Source organism: Dromaius novaehollandiae, chromosome 32 (genome assembly GCF_036370855.1).
Source record: "Dromaius novaehollandiae isolate bDroNov1 chromosome 32, bDroNov1.hap1, whole genome shotgun sequence".
NCBI lineage: Eukaryota > Metazoa > Chordata > Aves > Casuariiformes > Dromaiidae > Dromaius > Dromaius novaehollandiae.
The window spans coordinates 629,298-645,679 of record NC_088131.1 but is presented as its reverse complement, the minus strand read 5'-3'; the positions used below and the strand labels follow the sequence as shown (position 1 = coordinate 645,679).

At 74.9% G+C, this 16,382-nt stretch overlaps 1 protein-coding gene across 1 annotated transcript in view; it reads right to left on the bottom strand.

Annotated features, from left to right (window-relative positions):
- Positions 1-2,128: 2,128 nt before the first annotated feature.
- Positions 2,129-16,382, bottom strand: part of DNAH2 (dynein axonemal heavy chain 2) — a 78,168-nt gene continuing 63,914 nt past the window's right edge. The window contains exons 76-88 of the mRNA XM_064501087.1: positions 15,587-15,735; positions 14,444-14,624; positions 12,145-12,294; positions 11,339-11,535; positions 10,362-10,943; positions 9,556-9,740; positions 8,177-8,402; positions 7,934-8,085; positions 6,417-6,531; positions 5,279-5,455; positions 4,599-4,673; positions 4,145-4,295; positions 2,129-3,161 (exon numbers count right to left, since the gene is read on the bottom strand). Coding sequence (XP_064357157.1) covers positions 3,007-3,161; positions 4,145-4,295; positions 4,599-4,673; positions 5,279-5,455; positions 6,417-6,531; positions 7,934-8,085; positions 8,177-8,402; positions 9,556-9,740; positions 10,362-10,943; positions 11,339-11,535; positions 12,145-12,294; positions 14,444-14,624; positions 15,587-15,735 — 2,495 coding nt within the window. The 3' untranslated portion in view covers positions 2,129-3,006. The remainder of the gene's footprint in view (positions 3,162-4,144; positions 4,296-4,598; positions 4,674-5,278; positions 5,456-6,416; positions 6,532-7,933; positions 8,086-8,176; positions 8,403-9,555; positions 9,741-10,361; positions 10,944-11,338; positions 11,536-12,144; positions 12,295-14,443; positions 14,625-15,586; positions 15,736-16,382) is intronic.

Genomic DNA, 16,382 nt, shown 5'->3' with positions numbered 1-16,382 from the left:
ATTTGGCACCGACCCGGGAACCGGGACCAGGGACTGACCCGGCACCACCGGGAACTGGCACCGACCCGGCACCGACCCAGCACAACTGGGAACCAGGATCCGGCACCGACCCGGCACCGCCAGGACCCGGGAACCAGGATCCGGCACCGACCCGGCACCGCCGGGACCCAGCACCGCCCTGGGAACCGGCACCAGCACCAGCCCCCCGGGACGGCACCAGGACAGCAGGACACGTGCACACGCGTGTGCAACCCCCCGGGCTCCCGTGTGCACACGCGTGCGCAGTCCCACGGCGGAAGGGCCACGGCGCGTGTCCGTGGCCACGCGTGTGCCCGCGCTCAGGGGACGTGTCGAGCAAGCGTGCCGTGCACACGCGTGCACACGCGCTCACCAGGCGTGCCTCCACACATGTGCAGCCCCTGAACACGCGCGTACACGTTATGCGTATGAGTGCATGCTCTCACTGCACGCGTGTGCACGCGTGTCAAGCGTGCACCGCACACGCTTGCGTGTCCGCGCGCGAGGCCCGGTGTCCACACGCTGCCGGCGCAGGCGTGTGCGTGGCGTGTGCGTGCCCACGCGTGTGCGTGCGTGCCCCAGCCGCGTGCAGCCGCCCGCAGGGGCCGTGTGCTCGGCGTGTGCTCGGCGTGTGCGCAGGGTGCGCCGGGGGCAAAGGGCACGAGGGGGCGGGGCCGGACGCCTGGGCCCCCTGGAGGCCGTGGGGGAGGGGAGCACCCGGACGCCTGGGCCCCGGGGGGGGGGGGGAGGGGAGGGGAGGGGCGCCGGGTCCCCCCTGGCTCCAGGCACGTCCGCAATGGCGGCGGCGGCCAATGGCAGCGCCCGCGGCGCGGCACCAGCCAATGGGGGCGCGGCAGCGGGGGGTGGGGCGGGGCCGCGGCAAGCCCCGCCCCCGGAGCCAGCTGCACGTGCGCGCGCAGGGCCCGCCCCCCCCCCCCGCGGGGGAGCCCAGGCGTCCGGGCCAGGCCCCACCCCCCCGCGGGGGGGAGGGGCGCCCGGGCTATTTTTATCCCGTGTCCCCGCGTGCCCCGCCGGGGGGGCAGGGGCGCCGCTCGCACACGCGTGTGCACACGCCAGCCGGGCCCCTGCAGCCCTCGCACACGCGTGTGCACACGCCAGCGGGGCGGGCAGGTCCTTGTGCCCCCCCTGCCCCGTGCGAGCCCCGGGGGGGGGGTCATGCACGGCGGATCATGCACGGCAGATGCACGAGGCCACGTGATGCACAAGGACCCCCACCCCGGCCGTTGCACGAGGACCCCCGTGCGCGCTTGTGTTGCACGTGGCCCCCCGGGCACAGCGCTTGCACGAGGACGCCGGTGCTCAGTGGGCACACGAGGCCCCGCGTGCCCAGGCTCTGCACGAGGACCCCCACACCCGGCCGTTGCACGAGGACCCTGGTGCTCGGTGGCTGCACGAGGCCGCGCGTGTCCACGTGTTGCACGAGGCCCCCCACACCCGGCCGTCGCACGAGGACCCCGGTGCCTGGCGGGCACAAGAGGCCGCGCGTGCCCAGGCTTTGCACGAGGGCCCCCCCCACCTGGCCGTTGCACACCGACCCCCGTACCTGGCCGTTGCACGAGGCCCCCGGTGCTCGGTGGCTGCACGAGGCCGCGCGCGCCCGGCCGTTGCACGACGACCTCCCTCCCCCCCCCCCCCCCACGACCGTTACCGTTGCACGCTGCTGCGCATGCGCGGCCGCCGCACCCGCACCCACGTGCCCGGCCTTTGCACGAGGCCCCGCGCGCGCCCGGCCCCGCCCCGCGCATGCGCCTCCCCCCACCCCCGCGCATGCGCAACCTGCCCGCGACCCCCCGCGCATGCGCAGCCCCCCCCCCGCGCCGCCCGCACGTGCCGCCACGAGCAGCTGTTCCCCCCCCCCCCCCGCGCGCGCCCCTCCCGTCCCCGAGCAACAGCCGCGAGCCGCGCCCTGATTGGCCGCCGCCGCCGTGACATCACGGCCGCGCGGGGCGGGGGGGGGGGGGCGCATTCCTGCCCGTTCCCATGGCAACACGCGAAGCGCCGCCGCCTCCCCCCCCCGCCCCCGGCGGGGCCCAGGCGTCCGGGCCCCCCCCCCGCTCCCCCCCCCACCAAGGGGCACAGCGGAGCCGGGTGGCAACAGAGCGGCTTTATTGGGGGGGGAAACACGTGTGTGCGGGGGGAGAACATGCGTGTGCGGGGCAGGGGAACACGCGTGTGCGGGGCGGGAGGAGATGGATGTGTGGGGTGATGGGAGAACACGCGTGTGCAGAGCGGGGGCGGGACACACGTGTGCAGGGCAGGAGGAGCACGCGTATGTGTGGGGCGGGGGACACGCGTGTGCAGGGTGGGGGAAGAGCACATGCATGTGTGGGGCAGGAGGACACGCGTGTGCGCGGGGAACATGCGTGTGTGGGGCGGGAGGAGATGATGTGTGGGGTGGCAGGAGGAGAACGCACGCGTGCAGGAGGAGGAGCACATGCGTGTGCGGAGCAGGAAGAGACGCGTGTGCAGGAGAGAAGAACACGCGTGTGCAGGTGGGGGAGGAGCACATGCGTGTGTGGAGCAGGAAGAGACGCGTGTGCAGGGGAGAAGAACACGCGTGTGCAGGTGGGGGAGGAGCACATGCGTGTGCGGAGCAGGAAGAGACGCGTGTGCAGGGCAGGAGAACACGCGTGTGCAGGTGGGGGAGGAGCACATGCGTGTGCGGAGCAGGAAGAGACGCGTGTGCAGGGGAGAAGAACACGCGTGTGCAGGTGGGGGAGGAGCACATGCGTGTGCAGAGCAGGAAGAGACGCGTGTGCAGGGCAGGAGAACACGCGTGTGCGGGAGGAGGAGCACACGCGTGTGCGGAGCAGGAAGAGACGCGTGTGCAGGGCAGGAGAACACGCGTGTGCGGGAGGAGGAGCACACGCGTGTGCGGGTACACACGTGTTCGGCGTCGAGGGCGGGCCCGGCGGGCGCGGGCGTGCTCGGCGCGGCTACACGCGTGTCGAGGCGTGTCGGGGCGCGTCACGTGTCGAGGGCGAGCAGCAGGGCGGCCCCGCGGCGGACCCAGTGCGCGGCTCCCGGGGCGCCGGCGCGCAGCTCCACGGCCACCACGAAGGCCGAGCGGCCGCCGTCGCCCTCCCGCCCCGGGTGCAGGTAGCAGGGGCACGAGTACAGCCCTGCCCCGGGGGGGGGGTCAGGGGGCGGGGCCACAGTCAGGGGGCGGGGCCAGCACCAGGGGGCGGGGCCACAGTCAGGGGGCGGGGCCAAAGGGCAAACGCCCCCCCCAGCCCCCACCCCGACCCACCGCGACCCCCCAAACCCCCCAGCCCCCCAAACTCCATGGCCCCCCCCAACTCCCACCCCAGACCCCCCCAGGGCCCCCCCGGACCCCGTCGTGGCCCCCCCGACTCCCTCAGGGCCCCCCCCAACCCCCAGCCCAGACCCCCAGGGACCCCCGGACCCCGTCAGGGCGCCCCCAGACCTCCTCAGGGCCCCCCCAGCCTCCCTCAGGGCCCCCCAAACCCCATCCCAGACCCCCGTGACCCCCCCAGAACCCCCCACGGCCCCCCCAGATGCCTCTGTGGCCTCCTCCATACCCCCACGGCCCCCCCAGATCCCACCCCAGGCCCCTGTGGCCCCCCCAGACCCCGCTGCAGCCCCCCAGACCCCCGTGGGTCTCCCCAGACCCCGCTGTGGCCCCCCAACCCCCACCCCAGACCCCCCACAAACCCCATTGCAGCCCCCCCATCCTCTCCGTAGACCCCCAGACCCCCCCAGACCCCCATGGCCCCCCCAGACCATGTCGTGGCCCCCCAAACCCCACCCCAGACCCCCCCCAGACCCCATTGCAGCCCCCCCAACCTTCCCCCAGACCCCCAGACCCCCCCAGAGCCCCATGGCCCCCCCAACCCCACCCCAGACCCCTCATGGCCCCCCCAGACCCCGTTGTGGCCCCCCCAAACCTCCCAGCCCCCCTCTGGGGCCCCCCCAGACCCCCCCAGATCCCATCGTGGGCCCCTCAGACCCCCCCAGACCCCCATGACCCCCCAAAACCCCACCCCAGACCCCTCCTAGACCCCCCTGCAGCCCCCCCAGACCCCGTCGTGGCCCCCCAGACCCCGTCGTGGCCCCCCCGGCCCCCCCCCGGGGCGGCGCCCACCTCGGGGGCTCCTCCTGCGGGCCTCCACGGGCCGGAAGAGGACGCAGGGCAGGGGGGTCACCAGCTCCAGGGGCTCCGCGTCCACCAGGCAGCCGCCGCGCCGGTCCCAGCCCGCCCCCTCCAGCAGCAGCCCCTGCACCCAGGCGCCCTCCTGCGCGACAGGGGGGGGCCCAGGCGTCCGGGGGGGCCCAGGCGTCCGGGAGGAGCCCAGGTGTCCGGGGGGGCCCAGGCGTCCCCCCGTCCCCCCCGGCGCCCCCCGTGCCAGGCCCATCCCGCCCCCTCCAGCAGCAGCCCCTGCACCCAGGCGCCCTCCTGCGCAATGGGGGGGGCCCAGGCGTCCGGGGGGGCCCAGGCATCCAGAGGGCCTCACTCTCACCCCTAGGACTCACTCCCCACCCCCCCCGGGGCCCAGGCGTCCAGTGCCCCCCCCCAGGGGGCCCAGGCGCCCCCCCACCTCGGGGGCGTAGACCAGGTTGCTGTCGTCCACGGTGGCGACGCTGAAGTCCCACGACAGCGAGTCCAGCGGGACCTGGGGGGGGGGGGGGGCGGCACTTGCTGCACCTGGGGCCCAGGCGTCCGGGACCCCCCCAGGGGGACCCAGGTGTCCGGAGGCCCCCCCCAGGGGCCCAGGCGTCTGGGGACCCCCCCAAGGGATCCAGGCGGCCGGGGACCCCCCAAGGGACCCAGGTGACTGAGGCCCCCCCAAAGGGACACACACGTCCCCCCCCCAGGGGACCCCCCCTCAGCCCCTGGGGGCCCAAATGTCCCCCCCCCCCAGAGGGTCCCAGGCATCCTGCTCCCCCCCTGGACCCAGGCGTCCCCCCCACCCCCAAGGACCCAGGTGTCCGGGCCCCTCTGGGTCCCATGTGCCCCCCCCCAGAGAACTGGGTGTCCCCCCACCCAGGGGCCCAGGCGTCCGGGCCCCCCCCCAGGAGGATCCAGGCATCCCCCACCCAGGGACGCAGGTGTCTGGGACCCCCCCCCAGGGGCCCAGGCGTCCGGCCCCCCTCCCGCAGCACCCCGTGGGGCTCCAGACTCTGAGCCCCCCCCAGGAGGACCCAGGTGTCCAGGACCCCCCCCCATGGACCCAGGCGTCCCCCCCCCCCAGGGGCCCCGGCGTCCGGGGGGGCGCACCTGGGTGCGGCGGGCGGCCTCCTGCAGCAGGGCGCCCAGCAGGGCGGGGGGGGCGGTGAAGCCCCCCAGCCAGAGGCGGGGGGGGGGCCGGGCCGTGGCCGCCCAGCGCCCCACCTGCGCCAGGCGCCCCCCCAGGTCCTCCAGCCACGAGCCGAGGGGCTTCCGCGAGGGGTACGTCTGGGGGGGGACATGGGGGGGGGACACATGGCGGGGGGGGTCACGTGGGGGGGGCACACAGGGGGGACACATGCCCTGCCTGCGCCAGGCGCCCCCCCCACGTCCTCCAGCCAGGACCCCAGCGGCTTGCGGGAGGGGTACGTCTGGGCGGTGGGGGGGACACGGGGGGGACGTGGGGGGATGCAGGGGGGCATTGGGGGTCCCTGGGGGGGGATTGGGGGATGCGGGGGGGGGCTGAGAGGGAACATGGGGGGGCAATGGGGGTCCTGGGGCAGCCTATAGGGGTCCCTGGGGGTCTCGGGGGAGGATGGGGGATGTAGAGGGGCCGGGGGGTCCCCGGGGGGGTCTGGGGGGGATGGGGGCACATGCAGGGGGGCACTGCGGATCCCTGGGGGGGGACTGGGAGATTTGGGGGGGCCTGGGGGGACGTGGGGGGGACGCAGGGGGGCACTGGGGGTCCCAGGGGGGATTGGGGGAGCTGGGGGGGTCTGGGGGGGCTGTAGGAGGGCACTGGGGGTCCTGGGGCAGGATACAGGGGTCCCTGGGGGTCCCGGGGGGGGGATTGGGAGAGCTGGGGGGGTCTGGGGGGCTGTAGGAGGGCACTGGGGGTCCTGGGGCAGGATACAGGGGTCCCTGGGGGTCCCGGGGGGGGGATTGGGGGACGTGGGGGGCAGCCGCAAGGAGCCGCAGAGGTTCCCTCCATATAAGGACAAAGGGGTGGAGCTTGGCAGGGCTCTGCCCCCCTACAGCCATATATGGGCAAAGGGGCAGGAGTTTGGCCAAGCCCCACCTGCTTTATGCAAATGAACTGCGTGGCCCCACCCCCATGACCATATATGGGCAGCAGCCGCCAGGTGCCCCCTGCTCCCCTCCTGCCTTAGGGCTCCGCTGCTTCCGCAGGGGCCCAGGCGTCCGGGCGCCCCCCACCCCCCCCCCCGGGGGGCCCCGGCGTCCGGCTCACCCTGCCCCACGGTGGCGGCACCCGCCCCTGCTCCAGGTGCTCCACGGTCTCCTCCAGCTCGGGCGACATCAGCTCCTGCCCCCGCAGCGCCCGCTGCAGCCCCTCCAGCGAGGCCCTGCGGGGGCCCAGGCGTCCGGGAGCCGCCCGGGGGCCCAGGCGTCCGGGCAGCTGCCCCCACGGAACCACCCCAGGGGCCCAGGCGTCCGGGAGCGGCCCCATGGAGCTGCCCCGGGGGCCCAGGCGTCCGGGCAGCCTCCCGCCTCCCTCTGTGCCCCGGCCCCGCGCCAGCCCGTGTTGCTCGCGTGTCACCCCGTGTCCGTGTTGCTGGTGTCGCCTGTCCCTCCTGGGGGTCCTGCACGGCCCGTGTCCCCCTGGGTCCCACGTGTCCTGTGTGTGTCCGTGTGCCACGCACGTGTCCCGTGTGCGTGCCCCACGTCCCGTGTGCGTGTCCCATGTCCCACATCCCGTGTGCGTGCCGTGTCCTGCCCGTGTGCTGTGTCCTGTGCATGTGTGCCTGTGTCCCGTGTGTGTGCCCCACGTCCCGTGTGCGTGTCCCATGTCCCACATCCCGTGTGCGTGCCGTGTCCTGCCCGTGTGCTGTGTCCTGTGCATGTGTGCCTGTGTCCCGTGTGCGTGCCCCACGTCCCGTGTGCATGTCCTGTGTCCCAAGTCCCGTGTGCGTGCCCCACGTCCCGTGTGCGTGTCCCATGTCCCACATCCCATGTGCATGCCCTGTGTCCTGCCTGTGTGGGTGCCCCGTGTCCCGTGTGCATGTCCTGTGTCCCAAGTCCCGTGTGCGTGCCCCACATCCCGTGTGCGTGCCCCGTGTCCTGTGTCGCATGTGACCCATGTCACGTGTCCCATGTCCGTGTGCGTGTCCCATGTCCCGTGTCCCGTGTGTCCCATGTCCCGTGTGCGTGCCCCACGTCCCGTGTGCGTGTCCCATGTCCCACATCCCGTGTGCGTGCCGTGTCCTGCCCGTGTGCTGTGTCCTGTGCGTGTGTGCCTGTGTCCCGTGTGCGTGTCCCATGTCCCGTGTGCGTGTCCCATGTCCCACATCCCATGTGCATGCCCTGTGTCCTGCCTGTGTGGGTGCCCCGTGTCCCGTGTGCATGTCCTGTGTCCCATATCCCGTGTGCGTGCCCCACGTCCCGTGTGCGTGCCCCGTGTCCTGGGTGCATGCCCCGTGTCCTGTGTCGCATGTGCCCCATGTCACGTGTCCCATGTCCGTGTGCGTGTCCCGTGTGTCCCGTGTCCTGTGTGCGTGTCCCATGTCCTGTGTGCATGTCCCGTGTCTGTGTGCGTGTCCCATGTCCCGTGTCCCGTGTGTCCCGTGTCCTGTGTGCGTGTCCCGTGTCACGTGTCCCATGTCCGTGTGCGTGTCCCATGTCCCATGTCCCGTGTGTCCCGTGTCCCGTGTGCGTGTCCCGTGTCCCGTGTGTGTGTCCCGTGTCCCGTGTCGCGTGTCCCACGTCCCGTGCCCCATGTGTGCCCCCCCGGGGCGCAGCGGCACCCACCTGACGGTGGCGAGCAGGGCGCGGTAGCGGCGCAGCTCCTGCCGCAGCACGGCGGTGAGGGCCGAGGGGTCGGCGGCCATGGCCGCCTCGGTGCCGGGGCAGTCGAGGGCGGGGGGCAGCCGCGCCAGCGCCTCCGCCGCCACCTCCAGCACCTGCGCCGGGGGGGGGGGGGGACACACAGGGTGAGCTGGGGGGCAGCGCTGGGGGGTGCCGGGGGACGGGGGGGGGGGAAGCGATGCTCACCGCGTCGTGGCGCCCGGCGGGGGGGTCGTGGCCGGCGGGGGGGCGGCGCAGGGCGCGCAGGCCGGCGCAGAGGCGGGCGGCGGCGGCGGCGCGGGGGGCCACGGCGGCGTTGGGGTGCAGCCCCAGGGCGGCGGGGGGGTCGCGGCCCGGCAGCAGCCCCGCGCGGGCCCGGTAGGCGCTCAGCGGCCCGTCGCCCGGCACCGCGTAGCCCTCCGCCTCCAGCAGCCTGCCCGGGGGGCGGGGCCTCAGCGCACGGACACGCCCACCACGCCCACACAGGCCCCGCCCCCCTGCCCTGCCCCAGGGCTGCGCCCTGCAGGGCGCTGGCCACGCCCCCGGGACACCCGAACTGGCATAGCTCCGCCCACATGGAGCTGGCCCCGCCCACAGCACCCCGTGGCCCCACCCACTGGGGGGCCCCTGGATTGGCATAGCCCCGCCCACATCATCTGTGGTCATGCCCACTGGGACGCCACCTCCCTGAATGGGCATAGCCCCGCCCACAGGGAGCTGGCCCCGCCCACAGCACCCCACGGCCCTGCCCACTGGGTCCCCCCAGTCGGTGTAGCCCCGCCCACATGGAGCTGGCCCCGCCCACAGCACCCTCTGTGGCCACACCGCCGGGACACCTGAATTGGCATAGCCCCGCCCACAGGGAGCTGGCCCCGCCCACAGCACCCTGTGGCCACACCCATTGGGATGCCCCCTCCCTGAATGGGTATAGCCCCACCCACATGGAGCTGGCCCCGCCCACAGCACCCCGTGGCCCGACCCACTGGGGGGCCCCTGGATTGGCATAGCCCCGCCCACATGGAGCTGGCCCCGCCCACAGCACCCTGTGGCCACACCCATTGGGATGCCCCCTCCCTGAATGGGTATAGCCCCACCCACATGGAGCTGGCCCCGCCCACAGCACCCCGTGGCCCGACCCACTGGGGGGCCCCTGGATTGGCATAGCCCCGCCCACATGGAGCTGGCCCCGCCCACAGCACCCTGTGGCCACGCCCACTGGGATGCCCCCTCCCTGAATGGGTATAGCCCCGCCCACAGGGAGCTGGCCCCGCCCACCAAGCCCCCATCCCCACCATCAGCCCCCCGCCCACTGGGCCGCCTCCTATTTGCATAGCCCCGCCTACAAGGACCCACCCCCTCCACATTTGCATAACCCCACCCACCAGGGCCCTCGATTGGCATGTCCCCACCCAGCAGAAGGACCCCGCCCCCTCAATCTGCATAGCCCCGCCCCCTCCTCACCATACCCCCTCCCCTACCAGCCCAAGACGGGGGGGGGTCCCCACCGCCTCGTGCAAGCCCCGCCCCCCGGGGCAAGCCCCGCCCCCCGGCCAAGCCCCGCCCCGTGGGCGCGGGGGGGGCCTCACCGTGCGCCGGGGGCGGGCGGGGGGGGCCCCAGGAGCTGGGCGGCCAGGGCCAGCAGCAGGCGGCGGTCCCAGGCGTCGGCCACGCGGCCCCCGTAGGCCCCCGCCGCCACCAGCCCCTGCAGCGCCGCCCCCCCCGGCGGCCCCCCCGCCTCCGCCAGCCCCAGCGCCAGCAGCTGCTCCCCCGCCTGCGCCGCGACACGAGGGGGGGGGACACGGGGGGGGGCACGAGGTCACGGGGGTGCCAGCAGCCCCGCAGCCGTGTCCCCTGTCCCCGCGGCCCCCCCCGTGGTCCCCTCACAGCCCCCCCCAGGGACCCCCAGGCCCCTCCGCAGCCCCCCAGGGACCCCCAGGGACCCCCAGGCCCCTCCGCAGCCCCCCAGGGACCCCCCAGGGACCCCCAGGGACCCCCAGGCCCCTCCACAGCCCCCCAGAGATCCCCAGGGACTCCCAGGGACCCCCAGGGACCCCCAGGCCCCTCCGCAGCCCCCCAGGGACCCCCAGCAGCCCCCCAGGGACCCCCCGGGACCCCCCAGGGACCCCCGGGACCCCCCCAACCCCCCCGGGCACCTGGAAGTCAGCATGGGCGAAGGCGTAGGGGCGGCTCCAGCCCGGGGGGGCCAGGCGAGCCCGCTCGCGCAGCAGCCCCCCAGGGACCCCCCCAGGGACCCCCCGGGACCCCCAGAGCCCCCCAGGGACCCCCCCAGGCCCCCAGGGACCCCCAGGGACCCCCAGAGACCCCCCCAGGCCCCCAGGGACCCCCAGGGACCCCCAGAGCCCCCCAGGACCCCCCCAACTCCCCCGGGCACCTGGAAGTCGGCGTGGGCGAAGGCGTAGGGGCGGCTCCAGCCCGGGGGGGCCAGGCGGGCCCGCTCGCGCAGCAGCCCCCCAGGGACCCCCAGGGACCCCCAGAGCCCCCCAGGGACCCCCAGGGACCCCCAGGGACCCCCAGAGCCCCCCCGGGACCCCCCCAGGGACCCCCAGAGCCCCCCAGGGACCCCCGGGACCCCCCCAACCCCTCCGGGCACCTGGAAGTCGGCGTGGGCGAAGGCGTAGGGGCGGCTCCAGCCCGGGGGGGCCAGGCGGGCCCGCTCGCGCAGCAGCCCGTGCAGCAGGCACAGGGCGAAGAGCAGGCGCCGGTGGGTGCCGGGGTGGGGGCTGGCGGCCAGCAGCTCCTCCGAGGCCCCCGCCAGCAGCCGCTCCGCCGTGGCCCGCAGCCCCTGCCGCCCCCCGTCAGCCTCGGCACCGCCACGCCGGCCGGCGCGGGGCGCGGGGACGGGGACGGGGCATGGGGACAGGGGACAGGGCACGGGCACGGGGACCAGCCACGGGCACAGGGATGGGGACAGGGCACGTGGTGTGGCCACGGCAACCGGCCCTGGGGACAGGGACTGGGGATGGGGACAGGGACAGGGACACGGCACCGGGATGGGGATGGGGACGTGGCACTGGGACAGGGACGGGGCACCAGGATGGGGACAGGGACATGGCACTGGGATGGAGACAGACCACGGGGATGGGGACAAGGACAGGGCACCGGAACAGGCACGGGGACAGGGACGGGGATGGGGACAGGGACTGGGCACTGGGATGGGGACGGGGACGGGGACGGGGACATGGCACTGGGATGGGGACGGGGACAGGGACGGGACACTTGGATGGGAGCAGACCACAAGGATGGGGACAGGGACAGGGCACCGTGAATGAGAGCAGACCATGGGGATGGGGACGGGCATGGGGACAGGGAAGGGGACACGGCATGGGGACACGGGGGGCGGCACCTCACCATGGGGGGCTCGACGGTGACCTTGAGGGCGGCCTGGAGCAGGGGCAGGGGCAGCGGCGGGGCGGGCGCGGGGCGGGCGCAGAGGCAGAGGCGGAAGGCGGCGGCGGGCGGGGGGCCGGGGCCCGGCTCCAGCAGTGCTGCCAGGCGCCCCAGGGCCCCCGGCGCCAGCTGCCCCTCCGCCACCAGCACCCACGAGCCTGCGGCGGGCGCCGCTGTCACCCTGTGCCCCGGGGTCCTCCAACACCCGAACCCCAGGTCCCTGAACACCCGCACCCCGGGTCCCCCAACACCCGCGCCCCGGGGTCGCCCAACACCCGCACCCCGGGTCCCCCAACACCCGCACCCCAGGGCCCCCGGCGCCAGCTGCCCCTCCGCCACCAGCACCCACGAGCCTGCGGCGGGCGCCGCTGTCACCCTGTGCCCCGGGGTCCTCCAACACCCGAACCCCAGGTCCCTGAACACCCGCACCCCGGGTCCCCCAACACCCGCGCCCCGGGGTCGCCCAACACCCGCACCCCGGGGTCCCCCAACACCCGCGCCCTGGGGTCACCCAACACCCGCACCCCAGGGCCCCCGGCGCCAGCTGCCCCTCCGCCACCAGCACCCACGAGCCTGCGGCGGGCGCCGCCGTCACCCTGTGCCCCGGGGTCCTCCAACACCGGAACCCCAGGTCCCTGAACACCCGTGGCCCGGGTCCCCCAACACCCGCGCCCTGGGGTCACCCAACACCCGCACCCCAGGGCCCCCGGCGCCAGCTGCCCCTCCGCCACCAGCACCCACGAGCCTGCGGCGGGCGCCGCCGTCACCCTGTGCCCCGGGGTCCTCCAACACCCGAACCCCAGGTCCCTGAACACCCGTGGCCCGGGTCCCCCAACACCCGCGCCCTGGGGTCACCCAACACCCGCACCCCAGGGCCCCCGGCGCCAGCTGCCCCTCCGCCACCAGCACCCACGAGCCTGCGGCGGGCGCCGCCGTCACCCTGTGCCCCGGGGTCCCCCAACACCCGAACCCCAGGTCCCTGAACACCCGCACCCCGGGTCCCCCAACACCCGCGCCCTGGGGTCCCAAACACCCGCACCCCGGGTCCCCCAACACCCGCACCCCAGGGCCCCCGGCGCCAGCTGCCCCTCCGCCACCAGCACCCACAAGCCTGCGGTGGGTGCCACCGTCACCCCGCGGCACCTGGGGTCCCCCAACACCCGCGCCCCGGGGTCCCAACACCCGCGCTGGGGCGTCCCCAAACACCTGGACCCCGGGGTTCCAACACCTGCACCCCGGGGTCCCAACCACCACCACCCTAGGAGCCCATCCCCAAAAACTCGCACCCTGGGGACCCTGAACACCTGGACCCCGGGGTCCCAACCACCGCCACCCCAGGGTCCCATCCCTGAACACCTGGACCCCGGGGTCCCAACCACCACCACCCCAGGGTCCCATCCCCAAACACCTGGACCCCGGGGTCCCAACCACCGCCAGCCACCCCGGGGTCCCAACCCCAACCACCGCCACCCCGGGGTCCCAACCACCACCACCCCAGGGTCCCATCCCCGAACACCCGGACCCCAGGGTCCCCAACCGCCGCCACCGCAGGGTCCCAACCCCAACCACCGCCACCACGGCGTCCCAACCACCGCCACCCCGGGGTCCCATCCCCAAACACCTGGACGGCGGGGTTCCAACACCTGCACCCCAGGGTCCCAACCACCACTATCCCAGGGTCCCAACCCCAAACACCCGCACCCCGGGGTCCCGACCACCACCACCCTAGGAGCCCATCCCCAAAAACTCGCACCCTGGGGACCCTGAACACCTGGACCCCGGGTTCCCAACCACCGCCACCCCAGGGTCCCATCCCTGAACACCTGGACCCCGGGGTCCCAACCACCACCACCCCAGGGTCCCATCCCTGAACACCTGGACCCCGGGGTCCCAACCACCGCCACCGCAGGGTCCCAACCCCAACCACCGTCACCCCAGGGTCCCATCCCTGAACACCTGGACCCCGGGGTCCCAACCACCACCACCCCAGGGTCCCATCCCTGAACACCCGGACCCCAGGGTCCCCAACCGCCGCCACCGCAGGGTCCCAACCCCAACCACCGCCACCACGGCGTCCCAACCACCGCCACCCCGGGGTCCCATCCCCAAACACCTGGACGGCGGGGTTCCAACACCTGCACCCTGGGGTCCCAACCACCACTATCCCAGGGTCCCAACCCCAAACACCCGCACCCCGGGGTCCCGACCACCACCACCCTAGGAGCCCATCCCCAAAAACTCACACCCTGGGGACCCTGAACACCTGGACCCCGGGGTCCCAACCACCGCCACCCCAGGGTCCCATCCCTGAACACCTGGACCCCGGGGTCCCAACCACCACCACCCCAGGGTCCCATCCCCAAACACCCGGACCCCAGGGTCCCAACCACCGCCACCGCAGGGTCCCATCCCTGAACACCCGGACCCCAGGGTCCCCAACCGCCGCCACCGCAGGGTCCCAACCCCAACCACCGCCACCACGGCGTCCCAACCACCGCCACCGCAGGGTCCCATCCCCGAACACCTGGACGGCGGGGTCCCAACCACGGCCACCCCGGGGTCCCAACGCCAACCACGGCCACCCCAGGGTCCCATCCCCAAACACCCGGACCCCAGGGTCCCCAACCGCCGCCACCGCAGGGTCCCAACCCCAACCACTGCCACCACGGCGTCCCAACCACCACCACCCCAGGGTCCCATCCCCAAACACCCGGACCCCAGGGTCCCCAACCGCCGCCACCGCAGGGTCCCAACCCCAACCACCGTCACCCCAGGGTCCCATCCCTGAACACCTGGACCCCGGGGTCCCAACCACCACCACCCCAGGGTCCCATCCCTGAACACCCGGACCCCAGGGTCCCCAACCGCCGCCACCGCAGGGTCCCATCCCTGAACACCTGGACGCCGGGGTCCCAACCACCACCACCCCAGGGTCCCATCCCTGCACACCTGGACGCCGGGGTCCCAACCACAGCCACCCCGGGGTCCCAACGCCAACCATGGCCACCCCAGGGTCCCATCCCCGACCACCCGGACGCCGGGGTCCCGGCCCCCGCGGGCGCTCACCGTCGCGCTGGCCCCGGCGCAGCAGGCTGGCGGCGGCGGCCTCGTCGCCGGGCCCCGGCGGGAGACGCAGCAACGGGGGGGCCCCGGGGGCCCCCGCCAGCCGCCCCAGCGGCCCCTCGGCCTCCGCCCCCGGCGCCAGCAGCAGCAGCAGCGGCCGCCGCGGCCCCGCCGCCGCCAGCGCCTGCCACCGCCCCGTCAGCACCGACGGGTCCCCTGTGTCCCCAACCGGGTCCCCCGGCCCCACGTGGCCCCCTCCGCTTCCCCCCTCAGCGGCCCCCCCCCCGCCTGGCCCCGCCACGGCCCCCCGGGTCCCCAGCCGTGTCCCCCGTGTCGCCCAGCCCGTGTCCCCACGTCCCCAGCCGTGTCCCCCATGTCCCCCGGCCCCACGTGTCCCTGTCCGTGTCCTCCACCCCGCCTGTGTCCCCACCTGTGTCCCCCGTGTCCCCCTGTCCCATGTGTCACTGTCTGGGTCCCCTTGCCTTGTGTGTCAGTGTCTCCCGTGTCCCCTGGCCCCACGTGTCCCCATCTGGGTCCCCCTCCATGTCCCTCTGCCCCATGTGACCCCATCCATGTCCCCTGGCCCCACACGTCCCCGCCTATGTCCTCCATGTCCCCCAGCCTCATGTGTCCCTGTGTCCCCATCCGTGTCCCCTTGCCTCATGTGTGTCCCCCGTGTCCCCTTGCCCCATGTGTCCCCCATTCGTGTCCCCCGTGTCCCCATCTGTGTCCCCTTGTCTCACGCGTCTGTGTCCCGTGTGTCCCCCTGCCCCACGTGTCCCCCATTCGTGTCCCCCGTGTCCCCATCTGTATCCCCTTGTCTCACGTGTCTGTGTCCCCTGTGTCCCCCTGCCCCACGTGTCCCCCATTCGTGTCCCCCGTGTCCCCCATCTGTATCCCCTTGTCTCACGCGTCTGTGTCCCGTGTCCCCCTGCCCCACGTGTCCCCATCCGTGTCCCCCATCCATGTCCCCTTGCCTCACCTGTCCCCATCTGTGTCCCCCTGCCCCATGTCCCCGTCCGTGTTGCTGTCCGTGTCCCCCTGCCCCACAGCCCTGTGTCCCCGTCTGTGTCCCCATGTCCCCCCGCCCGCGTCCCCCCGTGTCCCCATGTCCCCCCGCCTGCGTCCCCGCGTCCCCCCGCTCACCGCCGGCAGGTCGAGGGGCGGCGGCTCCACGAACTCGGAGCCCAGGGTGGCGACGACGAAGGCGGCGATGGCGGCGCCCAGGCGGTCGGGACGCAGCGAGCGCAGCAGCAGCAGCCGCTGCAGCTGGGTGCACGAGTCCTGCCACCCGCCTGCCAGCACCGCCCGTCAGCCCCGGCCCGGGGCCCAGGCGTCCGGGGAGCCCCCTGGGCCCAGGCGTCCGGGACCTCCCCAGGGACCCAGGCGTCTGGGGAACCCCCCCAGGGACCCAGGCGTCCGGGAACCCCCCTGGGCCCAGGCGTCCGGGGAACCCCCCCAGGGACCCAGGCGTCCAGGACCCTCAGGGACCTAGGCGTCCGGGGAACCCCCCCAGGGACCCAGGTGTCCGGGAACCCCCCCGGGCCCAGGCATCCGGGACCTCCCCAGGGACCCAGGTGTCCGGGGAACCCCCCCAGGGACCCAGGCGTCCAGGACCCCCAGGGACCCAGGTGTCCGGGGGAGCCCCCCACCCCAGGGACCCAGGCGTCCAGGTGGCTCCCCCTGCCATGGGCCCAGGCGTCCGGGCTCCCCCCTCCACCGTGGGGCCCAGGCATCCGGGATCCCTTGCCCCACCGCGGGGCCCAGGCGTCCGGGATCCCTCACCCCGCTGCAGGGCTCAGGGGTCCAGCCCCCCACCCTGCCCCACTGTGGGGCCCAGGCGTCCGGGAACCCCCCCGGGCCCAGGCGTCCGGGACCTCCCCAGGGACCCAGGCGTCCGGGGAACCCCCCCAGGGACCCAGGCATCCAGGACCCCCAGGGA